The sequence below is a fragment of the Anser anser genome (genome assembly GCF_964211835.1).
Source record: "Anser anser genome assembly, chromosome: 2".
Taxonomy (NCBI): Eukaryota; Metazoa; Chordata; class Aves; order Anseriformes; family Anatidae; genus Anser; species Anser anser.
The window spans coordinates 48,784,292-48,804,427 of NC_139721.1; the positions used below are offsets into that span (position 1 = coordinate 48,784,292).

Consider the following 20,136-nt stretch of genomic DNA (forward strand, 5'->3'; position numbering starts at 1 on the left):
CTTTTTTCTTTGCTCTTGACACTTTCCATCCTGTTGGAAAAAAAGCCCCCTTTTTCAAGCCGTCCTGTCACTTGTCATGAGATGTTTAGGCTGAACCATGTTCCATTCCTATCCGTAGCCACTAGCTAGTAATTACTTTCTTCTTGGTATGCCTTACGTCTTGGATTGAGTTGTGCGGAATAGGACTAATTCCAGTCTCCCTAGGATATTGTCTTCTGTATCACTGAGGAGACCTGTCTTCATGCCAGCACAACTGAGATCTGGAATCTTATCCTAGCTCTGTTAACGTGTTGGAATCCCCAGCTAGGAGTTGTGCTTACGGCAGGGAGCATTAATGACAGAGGAGTAGAATAGAGTCAGCCAAAATGCTGGCATAAGGGGTGGATTTTTAAAAAATATTTGTGAACAACAAATTGAGGTGGGTTTGCTTTTTTGGTTTTGTTTGTGGGTTTTCTTTTTCTTTCTTTTTTTTTTTTTTTTTTTTTGTAAATTGTGTTGTAGACTTTCATTTTTCCCTCTTTTAGCATATTTGGGTTAAGTAGAATCGCTACACTAGCCTAAGGTAAATTGGGGAATGAGTCCTTCTGATATAATTCCTTGTTTTACTTTTCTTTCCATTCCTGATGAACAACATATTGATGTCTCTGAAGCACCTAGTGTCTGATGATTGAAATCCCTTTCATGCAGTGTACTTTAGAAAGTAAAGATTTCAGAAAAATAATAATAAAAATATAATAATAAAAAAGGTAAAAAAAAAAGATTTCAGAAAAATAAAAACATACAAAGGGTCAAACTCTTGAAAGATTTCATCTACCTCTTCAGACACCATGACCAAGTAATAATGGCTGCATGGGGAGTAGTGGGGGAAGGTAGGGGAGCCACTTACTGAGGGCAAGTAATCTGCTTTATCTCCAGAAATATTATCAATAGAAAGACCTAGAGTTAATATTTTAGGCATGGTATCATAATAACCTCTTGTAGTTCAGGAAGCCTAAAAACACAGCACAAACAAATTATAAGAACTAATAGCTTTTGCTTTAAGAAAGCTTTTAACCTGTAATGGTGCAAGCATGGTGCAACCCATCAGTGTGAATACATATGGATACCCTGTGGTTAAGGAGCTGCTCTTCCATCACTCTTCTCGCTTCCCTGTTTGTGAGCCCATCTGTTGGGTAAGAAATCTCTTAGCCTGTTATCCAATAGACATGTGCAAGCCAGAGGACAGGAGGAAGGCAGAGAGGAAGGAGGGGTGATACGTAAGGGTACGTGGGCCAACAGGTACCTGTTTGTGGGTCTGCTGAGAACATAGCTGGAGGAGGCTGGGAGGAGGCCACTGAGGCAGCACAGGACCTGGAGTGCCACCAAGAGGGAACAGGAGTTGGGAGAGGAGTGTGAAATACAAGGCAGGATGTGTCCACCAGGGAAGGACCCCATGCTTTCATGGCTTCTGCATCTCCAGTTTGTAAGTCGGGCATTGAGGGGACACACTTGGTGAATGGGATGTGGTGTGGAGTTTATGGGAGGAACAGGTTATTAGGTTGTGAAGAACAGGTCTAAAGAAAACCTTACTTTCAAAGAAGAGGGAAAAGGAATGGCTCCCATTAGTTGCAGTTCAGACCACTGAATGTCCTGTAGCGTTGCCGTTGAATAGAAATTACAGGATGACCAGCTGTAAGTTTTTGATAGATTCAGAGTCATCCTGTTTTCTATTTCTGTCATCTTTCCCCAAAAGACTGCTTGAAATCTCTCTTCCCAGTCACATAGGAAGCCAATTCCTGCTACCTTCAAGCACATTGAGAATCATGCATGTTAAGAGAGTTACCAAGATAAGAAGATGTTACCAACTTGTCTTTCTCTTGCTTGTAAACTCGAGAAAAAGAGATTTAGTGTTCTCTGTGGTGATATAAGGTCAGTTACCTTCAATGTCGTCAGTGAATCTTCTTGTACTTGGATGAGGTATAATCAGGCTTCTTGTATCTTCTTCTGATTGGCCTGTTTCTCTTACTCTTTTTTGACTTTTATCTTAGAAATGTACTTAAGATGAAAAAGCCTTTTAAACCAGAGCAAGATTATTGAGCAGCATTTGCATGCTTTCAAATCAGCATTTGCCCCCTGCCTCCATTCAGAGCTCTTAAACTGATTTTTCAGTGCCTGTGGTTCTAGTCTCCACATAAGTAACCTAGACTTTCAGATTCTTTTCTCAGGGGAAGCACAAAGCTATCAAGTTCCTGATAAAACATTAGTACTTTTGGAAATCATAAATGCATGTTTGTAAAATCTTGAAAGATAATTTATCTTTCTAACAGATATTACTGGTTTCAAATTGTAGTGATGCAAGCATTATAGCAATGAGAAACAAAATTGAAAGTGGTAATACACAAATGTTTAACACTATAGATTTGATGTCCAGGCTGAGGGGAATGAAAACATAAGCATATAACACAAACAGTAAAAACAAATTGGGTTTGTAAAAGTTATTATTAGGCAGTGGCTTTGTTACTCCACTGGAAGAATATGTGTTGAATTGAATGGGATGTTGAAAATGGCTACATAAACATGCTATTTTGGGGGAATTTTCAACCCCCCAAAAATCATATTAGGGAGTGAAGGTTTCATTTGCATTATTTATAGTTGTGTGATTTGATTTGTCAGACTTCAAGTAATGAACATTTCACTCAGGAAGGTGGTTATCAGACAATTAACAGTGCTGAATGCTCTGTGTTACTCAATTAAAAGAATACTATGCGAAGAGTGCCAGAAGATATCTTTTTAAGAGAAAAGATAACACTAAAATGTGACTTCTGGTTTCTTGGCCAAGTATTCTTATGCTTGAACTGGAACACTTTCTTTCTAAGCCTGTACACAATAATGTGATAGGATGTGATTGCCTTAACATAGCACAATGTCATCAGCTGAGATAACACCTTCTGAGCTCCCTCTGCTTGCTACGTGAAACATGTTGACCTGAATCATCTTGACTGCCAGTTACCTTTCAGCTGGGACAGGAAGTGATGCCCAGTGCTCATCATCAGTTACAACAACTCAAGGAAGAGGTCAGAACTGATTAAGTCCATGATATTGGTGAATCTACAGAACCCATAAACTACCAAACAGACTTAAATGGGTGGATTGTGCATAGATAGCTATTGAAAGAATTCTACAATTGGTAAATCCCTAGTATTATTTGGGCTTAATAAGATGCTGAATCCATGCTGTAGATTTCTTGTAAAGATCCTAAATTATTGGAAGCATGCTGTTAGGCTAGGATAATAATGTTGGTGATATTTAGTGCTTAAAAGTGGAGAACAAGGTTTGATGTGATAGTGAATTGGAAACTAGACATCAGTCCTTTTTCTTTCACTTGTTTTCTTGTTGAGTTGGACAAATCCACTTGAACATTTTTGCTTCATTTTCCTTGAGAAAATAAGGTTGGTAGTTCCCAAAAAGTGTGTTGCCGTGCTTAATCACAACACATTTTTTTGTAAAGCACCTGGAAGATGAAAAGCTGTGTTCAAGAAAAAATGCGCATCTATGCCTCTCTTGTTCCCCTTTAATGTGTTGCCATGCACCTAATAAGAAAATTCCTGACTCAGCAGAACATGTGCCTTTACTTTTGAAGCTTAACAACTTCTGTACATGCAGAACCACACCAGCATAACTATACAATAATAATACTGTTAATTGCTTAGCTAGCAGGGGAGGGGGGAATGGACTCTGGCTTAAACCAACACCTTATTGGTAAAGCCTATCTGGTGCTAGCATGTCCATGTGAGCAACCGTGCTCAGTTTGGGGTCCTGTTGGTACCATCCAGAGTAGATGCTCAGCAAGCATAATTGCTTCTGTAAGTAGCTGAATGTGGAGCTCATGTGAATACTGTATTACCTGTGGCAATGCAGAAAGTCTGTCATTAATAATACAAGAACGTGCTGGGTTTTCTGGTCCTGAGAAGAGAAGGGGCAGAGCAGATGCACTGCCAATTACTGCAGGAATAAAAATGCTTATGTAGGTGTTGCAAAAGGCTTGCAGAAACTCACTGTAGCAGAGAGTATCAAAAGTGCTGAACAAAGGAGAGAAGAACTAGCAACTGTCAAACCAGCTGAAGAACAGGAGGAGTGTGAATCTGGGGCTGCTCTTCTGTCCTGTTGTGGTTGTGCAGAGCTGTGTGCCAGGGTGGGCACGTCACAGCAGGGGACACTGGGCACATCACAGCACCGTTCTGGAAGGAGCCATCAAAGTGCAGGCTGACAATGAGCTTTTGGAGATGGGGATCACAAAATTCAGATGCTGCGGAGAGCTGGTGTCTCCCTGAATCTAAACTTACCGACCTCAGATGAATCCTGAAATAGTATCGACCTGGGACAAAGACTGGAGCTCAGGTAGGTGTACTGTTTTACCATTACTTTTCTTTCTCTTTATTCATGGGCCCTGAATCTACCTTTCTTCTCTTACTACGCCTGCCCCCAGCCCCACCCCTCAAAAGACTGCCAAACTCACAGAGACAGAAAACAGGAACTGCCTTTTGAAGTAGCTGGTTTGTTTCAACAGCAGGCACTGGCAGTCAGAGGCGGAAAGAAGAGAGAAAAGACTGTGAGCAACCCAGAAATGTTCCCAGATGCATGCTTTTGGCAGGGCAGGCAGTAGCATTTTAGCAACATAAATCACTGTGCTTTTAACTGAAAAAATACACTGAAATCAATAGTCATGCATTTAATTGAAATACAGAAAGAAATTAAAACAATCCTCCTCATCAGCAACCCAAGCTGATCATTCGGACTACAGGATTTTTACGAATAAGCACATAAACTTGTAACGTAAATACAGGAACTAGTGCCTTGGGTTTCCTGTCAGTGAATTCAGGCCCAGAACAAGTGATTTTCATGCTGGATTTTGGATTCAGGGATGGAAAAAGGTAAAGAAGGTTTGTTGCTGGCACAAAGAATTGGCTTTGAAATAGTTTGTGGAACTAATCTGTGGCAAACATATTTTCTGCTTCTGGAGTTTCAGAATGAATTCACTAAAAATATCAGGTTTGCCTTCTGGCATCATTTTGGCATCATTTTCAGGAAGGTATTATTTAAGGTGTGACCATATATACTTTTAGAATGGGCTGTCCTGTTTTTCCAGCCACAGTAGGCCACTTCACATTACCGTATGCTCTAATTTCTGGTAGTACAACTGTCATGGAGCAGCTGACAATATAGGGGATTAAGCATTTCTCCTCACTTTGTCTCTTACACTTTCAGTAGTGAGCTATCAGACAGAGTCCTCTGCATTTAACAAGGATGGTGTTATTTATTATCCTGTTGCTGTAAAGCCTAACAAAGTTAAGCAGCAAATTTCCCGCCTTCTCACACTCACCAGCCTGTGAAAGGAGCCCCTTACGTTGGCTGGGGGCTGCTGAACAGAAGCAAGAGGGAAAATGGTAGTGAGTTTTTTAGTTTCTTGTCTACTGATCATTAAGATCTAATACTGTTTGTCTGTCTTGTTATTTGTCAGATGCTTCAGTTGGGGAATTCAAACCTTCTTCACACCTGTGGAAAACTTTGCATCAGAGGAAGAAAGGATGACGTGTTCTTTGAACTTTACAAGAGCCCCAAGCCAAGATTTCCATTCAACGAGGTGGGGGGAGGAGAAAAAAATCTCCTTGAAGAAAGGCAGAAGAACAGGAGAGGGACACAAAACTGGATGAAGACATTAAGCAGCTCTAGGGTGGGCAAATGTAGATTCAGCAAAGGTTTATGAGACAAAACGTCCTGAGATGTGTGCTTCAACAGGTCAGCTGGCCAACTGACCAGGGTAACATGCAACAGTTTCCCTTCCACACAGCCCCTGTGGAAAATCAGAATAGTGATGAGTATTTGTACTCTGACCTCAGAATCATGTAGAAACAGCAAGATTTTTCTGCTGTTTTTCTAACCTGATTAACTTTGGGAACAAGACATGATAAATCATGGTACGTCTTTTTGTTCCTTTGCATACCTCTAGGGAATTCTCTCTTCTCCCTCTAACTTTTGAATTATTCTTGCCCAGTTTCAACTGAAACTTTATAGCTAGGCAGGAATATTAAAACCTATAAGGTTTCTAAAATTTTGGGAAGAGAGGTGACCCACTAGATCATAGAGTCTAGACAGGAAAGAAGCCCTTTAGAGATCCAAACCAGGAAGATGGCTTTAACTGAAGTTCATACCTGTTTTTTATGCAAAAGTCAATCAGTCACAAGAAGTGAAGCTGTAAGAAACCATGATCTGCTCTTTGTGGTGCTCAAAGAATAACTTCTTAATTGAGTGTCAATGTTTTTGAGAAGTTTTTGTTTGTTTGTTTGTTTGTTTGTTTTAACCACTGCTCAATAAAGCTGTTTTATGTAATGCGTATATTATTTGTCTCACACAACAAACATAACACCCGAATTTGTCACTCTGTCATCAGGAACATAAAATAGGCTAACCGTTAATTTAAAATGAATGTGTATCCCCAGTACTGCTTGTTCCATAAAGTTGTGCAAAATGAACATAAATGAACCACCTGATAGGTGACATCTTGTAGAGTCCGCTTGTTTGACCTCATATAGCTCTGTGATGACTGGTAATTTATCTTATGCCTGATTGTTCAAAACCTTTGGATACTTTTTTTCTCCTACCACTCCCATCTTCCATTTATTCCATTTACTGCATTGTTTTACAAATTTCTGTATAAAATACAACTGTAGATATGACAGCAGACATGTGTGTCCCACTAACATCAGCCCTTGCTATGGGGCATATCTGGACAAGAGTCAGTGGACACAAAGTGAAACACAAGAGGTTCCATCTGAACATCCAAAACCACTTTTTCACTATGAGGGTGACTGAGCACTGTCACAAGTTACCCAGAAGAGGTTTTGGAGTCTCCCTCCTTGGATATATTCCAAAGTTGTCTGGACATGGGCCTGGGCAAATGTATCTTGGTGCCCTTGACTGATCACGGGGGTTGGACAAAATGACTTCCAAAGGTCCCATGCAACCTTAACCACTCTCTGATTCTGTGATTTCCACTATCCTTTCGGCCTGACTACCAGGTGCACATTGATGTTATCTTGTTATCCCTTGGTGGTTAAACCTTTGTTGCTAGAATAGGCTTCGTAAGACAGGGAATGAAAGAGTGGGGCATCTCAGTACAGTCCTGCCAGTAACAATGGGTGAATCTGGGGAAAAAAGCAGCAGCCTGCAGCTTTTATTGGAGACCTAAATTCCTCAAGATGAAAGCCTCACATGCATTCATTGATCATTCTTAATGCCTGTGAAATGCCTCCAAAGAGTCACTTAAAAATATAGCCACTTACAGATGCAGCCATTTAAAAGTTGCTTGTTGCTTGTGTACTCAAAAACGAGGTGGAAGGTAGGAAAGAAGGAGACTATTTTTCCACTCTGGTTATGCTTCCAAAATGTTGGTATCCTGTGTGGGCAGGACTTCCTCTATTTCTTGCCTGTTATCCAGATTCAACATTCTGTGCTAAAAGGCACACCTAACGGCTTTTCAGAACTGGAAGGTCACCTCTTCCCATCTACATTTTCCAAGAGGAAATGGGGTGGTTCACCAACAGAGTCTGATCTGAGACTCCAACCTTCCAGATATCCTTTTTTAACCTGTGTTTCCACTACAACAGTCCTCTTTTGGTTTCTGTTCTGAAGGCTGAAGTTCAGTGCCAAACTCTAGGAACATGGCTGTCTGCATGTGTGAATCTTGCAACTGTCGCTGACTGACCTGCAGTTGATCCTGTCTTGCTGCTTGGTGCTCCTTTCATAGGACTAGTCAGGGAATGTCTGCAATGCCTGATGATTTTCCTGAACTCTCTCTCTTAACCATAGCTCTTCAGCTTTCTTATGTTCCCTGCTTCACATCTGGTTGTCCATGTAATGGTGGTTAACGTCCTACAAACCTAGAAATATAACTTTCTGCTTCTGAAACAAATTCTGTGATCTTTCTCTGGTGGGAAATGGTAGATTGAAGGCTATAGAAAAAACAAGTGAACTTATTACAGGACGTACCTAAGAGAAACTGCTGAAATTTTAAGCAGCAGTGTGAAAACACAAGATTATGAAATGGTACAGAGGGAATTTTTGGAGTTTCCGTAATTCCCTTAGAGGAGAGCAAGAAAAACTGCTAGACACAAATCACTGTGGGTAGTGATGAAGACTGGCTCAGTGGCATGCTTGTTTTGCTGGTACACCACTTCCTTGGGCAGCTGTGCTGCTCCAGCAGAGGTTTTCCAACTGGGCATGCAGTCAAGCATCATTGCAATGTCAGCAGCTGTGTGCCCGCTCAGATGCTACCAGTATATTTGCTAACATTGATGTGGCCTAACAGTATCCACACAGGGTGGTACTATAATTACAGCAGTATGATTGTGGAATTCTCTTCATGGCATATTTTGTAGTGTAGGCGAGCCTTCGTAAAACCCCAGTCTTGCCAGTGTTATGTGAAGCCTTCATTTGTGCAGTCCCATAGACTTGCACAAGTGCAGAGCTAATTGCATGAGAGGGATCTAAGGGGTTTAATCCTTCTCCTGATATTTCAATGAAAATTAATTTCTTATATATAATGTATGAGTAATATATTTCTGTTTGTACATTAATATTAATCTTGCATATTTTCTAGCACAACTGTTCTGTAGGACTGAATTATCCTGGTAAGTAGTAGCCCAGATTTCTTCAGGAATAAAGGTTGAATTGAAAGTGGACAAGAAATGGCAGAAAAAGTGTCTTGAGTCACACTTTAGAAAGTGAAATTAATCAGCACTAATTTTCCATAGTGTGGGAGAAAAGTGTTTTTAGTGTTCAGATTAACTAAACAAAATGAGGTGTATAAAAAGCCCCCAGTTTTGCCTTTCTGTTAAAACCCAGAGAGCTTTTGCAAAATTTGTGATGGTGAAAAGAGACAAAAGAGTATTCTCTTGTGCGTACTTGCAAACTATTAATTTTATTGGGCTACATCTGTTGCTGATTGTTGGTGAAGAAAGTAGTGGCTTTATTGAATGGCAGTCTGTCTCAGTATGTCTTTTTTAAAACAAAGGAAAAGAAAGAAGAGACAGGGGGGAAAAAAAATCTATCAACTTACTCAGAATATCAGCTTTTCGCATCTCAACCTGCCAAGTCATGCTCTACTGCCTGTGCTTTGATGCCACATCATCTGAAAAATTATCAGCACAGTCTCAGTTGTAGTGTCTCCTTAACGTCTGTAGCCACATAGCTGCTCTGAGACTGAGATGCTGAATGTTAGGATGCCTGTTGGTGGGTTTGCAGCTCTCTGGCTTAAGAATGCCTCATCTTAGCAGCTTTCTTTAAGTGCAGTGTAAGGAGACAGAAAGAGTTAGGGATGCTGTAGGGATACTCAGTTGTTGACATGGTAAGCTCCAGATTCCTGAGCAATGCTTAGCACATACACTTGCAGTGTTTATAGGCCCAGCTTCACCCAGGCTCAGGCCCTAAGGTAGAAAGTCATAAAGCATATTGGTTTTTCAGATCCCACATTAAATTCACAGAGCTTACAACTCTTTGTACTCATAAACAATGTAAACCCGATCTGAAGTAATTAAATATATATATATACACAGCCCATACTGCTGGGTTTTAGAGTCCCTTTTCTGACTTCATCACTTCAGTACTGAGTTTCAAAGACCTAGAGAGACTTGTAGGATTAGAGAGCTTGAAGGGGAGAGATGAGATTTTTTAAAAGTTGCAGATGTGGTTCTTTCTGTGTGGGACGTGAGACGTTGCAAGGTAATGCATTTCATCAGCTAGAAGAAGGAAAGGTGTGTAACTAAGAGACATTGAAGACTGACATGATTATATGCAGCATCCAGAGTGCAAAGGTGAAAGACAGAAGAGCAGACTAAGATTTCAAGCAGGCTGGAGAAGGAAGGACTGCTAGAACAAGCATTTGTATTTCTGCTTGAATGCACTTCATGTATTAAAGAACTAAGTAACCATAGTGAAGGATATTAGAAAAGAAAATAACATTTTTCTCCATTTTTCATTTTGTTTTTCATATGGGATTGATTGTCTTCTATCTCCAGACATGCACTCAGACCCCACAATACTTAAGATCCTGCTAAACAAAAGCAGAACAGAAAAATCTTCATAAAATCCTAAAAACACATCTTTTTAATGACAATCAGGAAATACTACTTAAAGGGTGTTCTATTTGCAATGAGAAGAGATAGCAATTAGTCAGTTCAGAAAAAATGCAAGCTGACAGTGCCCCATAAGCAAGATAAATAGCTAACTATGCAGTGAAACTGTCTAACATATGCTTAGTTCTTTTAGAGCTTAAGGTTGACAAAATAAGCATCCAGGAAGATAGAAAAGAAATCCTCAATTAAGGTACTGTCAAAAATAATCTGAGCTATGATGAAAAATGGCTAAATGGACAAATAGGCTGGGACCATGGATGCTCTTGTGCCTCATGCAGGGCCGAGCACACTGCTAACGCTTAATGAAATAATAATGTAAAAAATCAGCTGGCAGCATCAGGAGTTAGCACTGGCAAGTTGATGTAGTTAGTGTGCAAGTTATAACTTGCTTTTGCATATGATTTGTTGGGAGCACAAACATGGAAACTATTCACTTTCTCTCATCAGGTTACTTTTCTGTTGGTTTAACAGGTTGAATTAACTCCACCCTGGATTTATTGTGAGGGAACCAGCGAGTGAATGGTTGGTCTAGGAGGGGCGAATGGGAGGTGTGGATGATGTGCTAGGGATGTGGGAGGTGTGCTTTTGGCAGCAGCAGGTTGGCTCGGCAGTGTCACTGATCCATACTCTTGGTCTGTGCTGAAACTAAGTGGAAAAAGCCTCGAAAATCCCCTTTACTGGTGTAACAAGGGAAACATAGTTGTAAATGGGAGGCTATTGTTAGGAGAACAAGTACGTGTCAGAGCAATTTTCAGTAGTGGAGACTATTGCATGCAAAAGAGGTTCAAAAGGACTATGGGATAAACTAGGGATGCCTGCAAGTCTGTATGCAAAAGAGGGAATGTAGACATGGTGTATTAGAAACTATAAGATGCATTTTTGGTTACTTCATATAGGGAATAATTCTTCAGTTAGAAGAGGTATATAGGAGATCTAGAAATGGAATATCTAATGAAGGAAAACAATATTGTTGAAAAATGCTTGTAGCATATCCTCCCCGTGGGGAAGAATGAATAGGGATTAGGTGTAATATAATGGAATACAGTATACAAAAATTGACATAGAAACACAGAAAGGTATCCATCCCCAAATTCTCAGAGAAAGTAGCTGAAAATAAAAGGAGACACTAAGCAGATAAATTTGCAGACTTTTAGAAGAAATATCAACAGCCTGGGAAAAGGCTACTAAACAGACATTTAACAAGGGATATAAGGATTATGCATGAAATTACATGTTTGTGAGCTTGATTTAAACAATGAGGAACATGAGAGAAAGGCTAATCAACGACATGATAGAGGAACACTTAAAAATTTTGGATTTAATGAAGGATGGATGGCAAAGATTCATGAAGGGAGGATCATGCCTAAAATTTTGATAAAGAGTATTTTGAGAGAGTAGCTACAAGTACTGACAGGGAAGTCTGTGAACATGATCTAGCAGGATTTTAGCAAAGCTTTTAAAAAGTGTAGCACAAAAGACTATCCGTTGGGTGAATATGCATGGTGTAGGGAGAGCTACTTTGATTAAAAAAGAAAAGCAACATTAACCTGGATGTGGAAAGCATAGGAGTCTTGTGAATTGAAGCAGTTAAGGTTGGAGGGATGTGAATAATTGAAAGCTTTAAGAATCACTATTTGCACCGATTTTATTGAATTTATGCGGTGTATCAGTAGTCTGGAAGAAAGAAGTATAGTAAGATGATGAAATTCACTAACAGTACAAAACTGGGGAAATGGCAGAACAAAATAGTCAGGTGATAAAATTCTGAATGGCTGAGAAGGATGTGGAGCATAGGCAGATAAGTAGCATATGCAGTTCATTCTCAAGTAATATAATGAGGTTACAAAATAGAAAATAAGAAGGTATGGATAGCTCAGACAGTCACAGGGCACAGAAGGCTACACAAAAGGATCTTCAGAATACTTCTGAACAGAACTGTAAGTCCTTTAGCAGAGTGTTTATTAGTTGTTTTGCTTTGTTTTTAAAAGCAAATTAAATTCCAGATGGAACCGAAGTACCAGTTGAAAGACCATATTCTTGGGCAGCTCATTAAAGCAGCAAAGCCTTGTTTGACATGACATGGACACTATGGACACCTTTATTGCAAGGAAATCCTGAAAACTGCAAAGTGATGAGGATCAGGACAATAATTACAGGTCTAGGTGACATTAATTATTTAAAAGGTTAGAGAGACACATGCATATACACTGCATGGATTGAAGGCCTGATCTAAAGCTCATTAACTGTGGTAACAGAGAAGCTTTGCATGCCTCAAGGCTTCAAATTGGGTCTGAAAACTGGAATGAAAAAGAACAAGAATGCAAGAGTCAATGTGGTTGCCCAGTGCTCATGTCAGTCCTCTGGTCCAAGCAGTTTTGCTTCTAGGACAATTTTGAATGGTCCCAGGAATGACCTGGGCCTTGGATTTGCACTCGGCATGCAAGAGACAAGTTGGCACTTGGGTTCCTGACAGGAGGGATTTTATAAAGGATTGTGGGGTTGTTTATCGAAGAGTTGTGCTTATTTTAAGAAGAGGTGAAGTTACAATGATGTAAGAAATAAAATGTTCAAATGCTTTCTTAATCCCATCTGATAATGCACGTGCCATTCTTCTCTGGAACAAATCTTGGAAGTTTTGCAGCAAGGCACAGTTTAGCACATTATGGCTTCTCCAGATGCTGTACTGGTCCTGCCTGAGTCCATATGGAAATGTGCTGATCAGGTTCTTCTGCAGCCCCCCCGTTGCTGGTATGACATTTATAACAAGAAATGCGTGTTGGTTTGTTCTTGTGTTCGGAGGGGAGAATGAGAGTGCTGGTGTATTTCTGTCTCTGGCAGGAGGCTGACGGGTGTCCTCTGGCAAATGCAGCGATGGCAGGTTAGGCTGTAAGCGCTCCGAGCTGTCCACCCTTCATCTTCATGTGGAGCTGATATGCCCTGGGCTGTGAGCTGGAGCAGCAAGGCCTGGGTGCCTGTTCCGTCCTGCTGAGTCCTCCCTTGGTGACTTGGGCAGAGGGGCAGGGAGCTCAGCTGGGGCTCCGTCACTGCGAGCAGCCGCAGCAAGGCCAGGCAAGGACGGCTGTCACAGCCCTGCCTTTCTTTCTGTGGGAAGCCATCCTGTGCTGCGAAGGGCTGGAGACACTCGAGAGACTCAGGTGGCTCCTTCAGTCACTACCCATTTTTTCCTCTGTGCTGTGCTACGCAGACACAGCAAGGCTTCCTGCCTGGCAAGGCAGGTGGAGCTGCCCCCATGCTCATTTCTGTCTTCTTCCCCCAGGTTTCTCTTTGTGGGGCCATGGAGCGAGAAGGGGACAGGTCTACCCCTGGCTCATTCTGGTAGGGAGCTATGAGCAGCCACAAAGCACGTCAGGACCCAGGAGCTCCTGCGAGCACTCACGCGTCCTGTCAGTCTGACAAAGCTTGTGAGACTAAGATGTAACTTGCAGTGAAAAAGAACCCCTTTAGAATGTGAAACATATGGAAATAAGTATGTGGTTTTTGTTCAACATGGTGTGAAAATGACTGGGTTTGATCACTTTGAAAATCTAAGAGTAAATGGAATTTACTGAGTTTGCTTTTAAAATCAAAACTTAACCATGCGCAAGTTTAGACACTTTGAGATGACTGTGTCGAGCTAATAAAAGTTGATGTCAACATTTTAGCATATGTTTGGATCACAAAAAAGAACTAGGTCTTGATCAAGCAGCAGTCACAAAAACATTCTTTCCCTCATGATAAAAAGAAAACCTCTGCGTGTGATTCTGCAAATACATCAGATCATTTGAAGAGGCTAGCAAGTGCTAGTAAATTATTATTTTTTGTTGTTGTCAAATGAGTTTATTTTTTGGGCATGAGACTTCAAAGAAAACCCCAACCTTTGTATATTCTGTCATTACGTGCATCAGTCATAATTTTGCGGACAAATCTTGACATGAACTCTGCATTACTGTGCTAACAAGAGAAAAGACCAGCCATTAAGTTTATGTTTCTTTGTTTTTGAACAAAGTCACATATCAGAAATAATGCTAGGGGTATGCTAATAAACAATATATAGTGCCAGTCATCAGGGAGTAAGAAATATTTTCTAACTAGTTCTAAAGGGAAACAATGTTTTAAAAAAAGGGAGAGTGATTGTTATTTATGCAATATTGTTGTTCTATATGTCAGCATCAAAAAGCATCTTGTAAAGAGCTTAGCATAATAAATCTTTGATCGTGACTGTCATTATTTAGAGGCCTTTGATAGATCTAGATGTAATGCAGTAAGGTTAAATTTACCAGCATGTAATAGGAAGACCTTAGACTGCATCTGAAAGTCTATCAATGTTACCAGTATGGTCACACCAGAAGAAGGGGAAAAGCATTGTATTTTTTAAAACAGCAGGCTTTATGAATTGTAACTGCAAAGCTAAGTCAAAGCAGATTTGTTTTCTGGGTGCCCATTGATTTTATTTGTCTACATAAGGATTTAACTTGGTTACATTTCAGAAAACTGAAGTCTCTTTAAATGAAAAACAGCAAAAAAGGCTTATGATTGTTTCCACCAAGAAGCAACACAACACATTTTGTTATTGTCATGAAGAAAATTAAAATAGCCTCTGTGTATGAGAAGCAATAGGAGATTTGTAAAGTAGAGCCCACAGGAACACTTAATTTCAGAGCTGACTTTGATTAGTCACTAATTTTACAGTTAACTTGGTAAGAAAAAATGACATGTTGAAAAAGTCTTTATATTCCTTCCTAAGGGCTTGTAGTAGAAAGATGCATAATGGATGGACACTTTATCTATATGGGACAGGGCATCTAATTTTAGACACTGATAACAAATCCAGCAAGTCTTTAACAATTCTTAGAGTCAGGAAAAAAAATACACAACACCTTTTTTAAAAGTATGACAATACCAACTATATAACATTCTTCAAAAGTTAAAAATATATAAAACAAGCTTTATTTTTTATGCACATTATCCAGTGAATCTTACTTCTTCCTCCAACTAACATATATGAAATCTGTGATATACTGCATCTGTGACAGCTTTTGTTTTTTTAAATTTATGTTCTTTTAAAAATGTTTTTCTTTTTATTTTTTCCTTTTTTTTTATTTTTATTTTTGATAATGTAGGCAAGGTGTCTGTGACTGTACAGAAAGATGCATGTCTCCTGAATTGCTAGCTCGATGTGGCATTTCAAGCCTTACTTTGCCTTCACTGATTCTTCAAAACAACAGTTGAGCTCTCCAGGACTGTTACCTTAGGACTTTGGCCCTTGATGCTAGAATTATACACTTGAATAATTTTATGAATCTTGCTTGTCTCATTAGATGCCTAGAAAATTGCAGATTTGAAGTCTTAGGATGAAAAAGCAAAATCTTACTTTTGAATATATTCTTAGTCTTCACTTTTAAAGCATTGTTTGCTGATATGAAATCTCTGGCCAATTTAGGTCAAGAAAACAATAAGAGAAAATGAAATCATGTTTCTAGGATGTTACTGTCTTAATCTGTAACATCTTGGACAAGTGATACACCTTGTAGAAAACTGAAATAGCAGATCTATTTTGAAAGACACCAAGGCACAAGTAAAAGACTTTTCCTGTGCACCAAAGAGAGCAAGGTAACACATTTCCTTGTTCATAATGAAATCTTATCTATATACACTGTGATTTTTAAGTAAGTCAGGCCCCATCTAATGTGGCCAGAAGGGTTGCTCTCTGGCTGTTTTCCAGCTAGCCTTCCTAGTTTTAGTACCGATAGGTATTGAAACTACTGCCTGAATACAGTAACCACATGTCCACACTAACGAGGATTTTTCCCTCCTTGAATGATGGCAATATGATGGACCATTTAAAATGTATGTGCAGAGGAGATTCTGCAGCCCGACTGAGACTGGGGGAAAAGCAGATTTCTGATCTCTGTGTTCTGTTCCTGGCTTTACCCTAGTTCTGTAGTGGGCTTAATCCATTGGTATAAAAGGATATATGAAGGATTCATATTTATTTCAGTGTTATTTGGATCACATCTCTCATATCCTCATCACATTTTGCTTTCCATGAGTATGACAATGGTGTTTTAGCAGTACTGATCTTTCCATGGAGTTGGAAAACTGAAAAAAGAAAAAATAAAAAGAAAACAATTTCTACAGAGTTTCAGGAAACTCAGATGAAAGGTGCTACAGAACTGCAGAGTATTATTATTTAATATTAATAATTAAGCCTTAATGAAAACACTGCTGGAGAGCTTTAAATGACCACTTTGAACTCGGCATTTTGAGTTGTAATGAAATGGTTCCAACTGCATGTTTCAGTAAATTTTATCTACCCTTGTTTCTTTAGAAGAAGACCTACCAGTGCATCAAATGTCAGATGGTTTTCTACAATGAATGGGATATCCAAGTTCATGTTGCAAACCACATGATTGGTAAGTGAAGCACTAAAACTTCTCAAAGACAGATAGCCATTTCTCTTACTCATGATCATCATTGCCTCTAAAATTAAACAGAGTTAAGGAGAAATTAATTGTGCATCCATCAATGATTAACCTAGGCATGATTGATTTTTTTATTCATATTATTAGACTTGATAAAGCATTAGCATATTTTATTTTCTGCAAGGGCTAGTTTAGACTTCTGCAGAGAATTATATATCCACTGCCAGTCAAAACACAGGTGATTAGCAAATTAAACTTCTAATCATTTTTGCATTATTGAAAACAAACTAACAGGAATGGTTAATGAACTGGATGTTAGCTTTCCATAGAGTTTTAGACAGGTTTTAATTTCAGAAGTTATTATGGTAATGACACTACTGTGTACTTCTCAAGCACCTTGGTACCAAAATCAAAACTGGTGAGTTTTTGTCATTAGGAAACATAAATAATTCAAATGGCCATAAAATAGTATTGTTTGTTGTGTTTGAGCAGTCTGGAAAAAATCCTGAGTGTATCTGCATACAATTAAATACTGTCAATTATCTGAAAAAGTAAGGAATTGTAGTATTCAGTAAAGGAGTGTGCTCTTTAAGGTACAAACATTTTTTTAAAAAATTCTTTAGGATTCCTGATTCAAGCCTGGCTTGATGTTTACAAGGCTGTTACAGTTGTAAATTGGAATAAAACAAAAGCTGCTTTTTCTTTGATATTCATATTTTCCTATTATTTGCTTATTCCCCTAGGATTACCCATAATGTTTTCAATTTGGTAACCACTCAGTAATAGCACTAAGAGTTCTATCAGCCAATTAAATTTATCAAGCACATCATTTGCCCGCTAATAAGATAACATTGCCAGGGTTATCTTGTTTTGTTTTTAGCCTCTTTTCCAAATTTCGTATTTCAGGACACAGATGGATACAACTGATTTTATACTCCTACTTTCCTTTATGCTGTTTTTCTTGCTGTAATAATAAAAAAGCATGCAAAACAGAGATCAAGCTATATGGTGTAGAAGCCAGTAACTACATATCAAACAGAAGAGAATTTATTGTTGTGTTGGTTTGTTGTTGTTGTTGTGTTGTGGGTTTTTTTTTCGTTTTATATCTTAAAAATACTTAGCTTGATGATATTTATCTCTTTTTACAAGATAAAGATTTCTTCCATGAGTGCTTGTAACTTGGCTGCACTATAAGAGAAAGTTACGTGCCACAGCTTAATAGCCCATTTTTTCTTGGTACATTATTATTAAGTTTTAATGTATTTAAAGCATGAACATTTCATATGCATTTCAGAAAAATGAATAAACACGAGTGGCAGTTTTGTAAAGGAGCAAAATGATTTGCCTGTTGGATTAAGCCTCAGTTTTGATATTTCGTGTCTTTGGAAAAGAGATAATCTGAGCTGTTTCACAGTATTCAATCTGGGTCAGTAACGTGGAATTATGTAGGTTGCTACCAACAACAGAACTCACCATATCTGTTGTTTTCTTTGAATCCAGTGTATGACATGTCCTTTACTGTAACGTGTAGTGATACTGAAACATCACAGAGAACACAGACACTGTGGGTAAGGGGTGATGCTGGAATGTCAGAGTGGTGTGTCTGCTTGCCACCTACCTGCCGTGTGCCTTGCATTTTCAGACTAGGGCCCTTCTTTTTTCATGAAATACTCAGATTTTCTTTTTCATTTTTTTTCTTTCTATTTTCTGGATGAGATTTAGTAAAGGGTCAGAATAGGAGGAGAGAAAGGAAGTGAGAGTAAGTAAAGCAGGACAAATCCAGTTACTTAGCTTCAGCCTGCAGATCTGAAATGACAAAGATTTTCTTAAACCGAGCGATTAACTGCCTATGTGTTATTTCTAAAAGCTGGGGGAGGCTGAATGAGGAAGAGAATCTTTAAAAATATATATTTAATTGTTTTTGTCTGTGTTGTATCTAATCATGCATGATATAATCATGACATAACCATAGTGACACAGATTTAAATGTGCTTAATATAAAACCTTGCCAGTGAAATAAAGAAGGAGCTTGCAAAACATGCGGGGAGATTTGCTGGTCATGCTTGCGGTAATCTGTGTTCAGTGGAAGATTCTTATCTGCACTGCCAGACTTAACAGTGCAGCTCCTAATGATGTAGCCCTGATTAAGCAAACGCAAGGGGATTTTGTGTTGGGGCGGAGTGAAAGGAATATCAGTGTTCCTGAGAGTTTTGAATGTGACCTCAGAATCGAAACACAGGGAAAAATAATTTCTGATCTCCAATTCTTTTAGCCTTCTCACCACTAATTGGATTTTTCCTTAGCTATCTTTCTAATTTCACTACCCCACACCCCTTCTTTAATTTATATCGTTGTTCACAGGCCTTTCTCCAAGACCATATTCTGTCTAGAGAGAAAGGTTCAAGAGTTGACATGAAGCTATTTAAAGGTGGCCTTAGTTTATGTGTGTGTGTTAGGTAGGCTTATAGTATCCATATATAACATAGAAAACATGTATACAGACGTTACGTATGTTATATATATGTTATATATATGTATGTTACACATGTTATGTATATATAATACATAACCCATACATATACCCAAGATATCTGCATGCATATCAATATGAAGATTGAAAAATTAATTGAAACACTTAAGTCAATATGGACTTGTTGACACAGTGCATTTCCCAGACAAAAAAAAACCCTGCTGTCCTAAACACACTGGTCCCTCACTTTTTTATGTGTGTCTGATAAAATATGTCTTGTTGCCCTGCTTTTCCAGTAGGAGACTGGCAGAACAAGTTACAGTGTCTTCACTTCTCTCGGGAAGGGAAAGTGAGAAAGCTCCAGGAAGAAAGAGGAAAAAAATGACTTTAAATGCAAGGGAGAGGGAAGATAACCTGGCAAGGCAGGCGCTAAAAGTCAAGGAGTGTGATAATCCCTAGATCAAATGTAGGGGCAATAAATGCCTTTTCAGACATCATCACACTCAGGAACTAATATTTCCTCTCATAGTAAAATGTTAGCATTATCTGTGTTGCAATTATTGATGGATTAGATTAGTGTCTTGGTACCTGAAGGATTGCATATGATGCAGGGAAAAGAGAAAAGGGATGGCAAAGAGCAGGAAATAAAAGGTAGGGAGAACAATGGTGGAGGGAATTTCTGTTACTGGAGAGGGGAAAAAAAAAAAAAAACAGTCATAAATATCAGTTATAAAGGAAAGAAAATACATAGAAAAGGGGAAAAAACAAACCTTCCTGAGAGAAGGCAAAAGATTTAAAAAGGAGAGAGACTAGAGGAGGGGGGAAGATGACACGAATAGGTGGTACATGGGACAAACAACGTAGAAAGTCATCGGCCAAACCCCACTCAGAAACGGGTGAGAACCACTACTAACATGCTTGGCTAGTTGAGGGTAACACTGCTTACCAACTTTTTAGTGGTTTGGGGGCCTGGAAGAGTTGATGGTGTCCCATCTAGTTACTGTGTCCCTTGAACACGATCCCAGGATGTAAACTGAGTTCATGTTGCTGACATCCACATAGAGAGGATGCGTTA

General features: G+C 39.1%; 1 protein-coding gene and 1 long non-coding RNA gene across 12 annotated transcripts in view; both read left to right on the forward strand.

The window, feature by feature from the left end:
• On the forward strand, positions 1–6,366 carry LOC310893216. The gene is made up of 2 exons (XR_014578821.1): positions 1–4,377; positions 5,498–6,366. It is a non-coding gene; the product is annotated as an uncharacterized lncRNA (long non-coding RNA).
• Positions 1–20,136, forward strand: part of ZNF521 (zinc finger protein 521) — a 231,772-nt gene that overhangs the window by 96,862 nt on the left and 114,774 nt on the right. For all 11 annotated transcript variants that reach the window (XM_083821822.1, XM_083821825.1, XM_083821826.1 and 8 more), the window contains one exon: positions 16,498–16,582. In XM_083821822.1, coding sequence (XP_083677948.1) covers positions 16,498–16,582 — 85 coding nt within the window. The remainder of the gene's footprint in view (positions 1–16,497; positions 16,583–20,136) is intronic.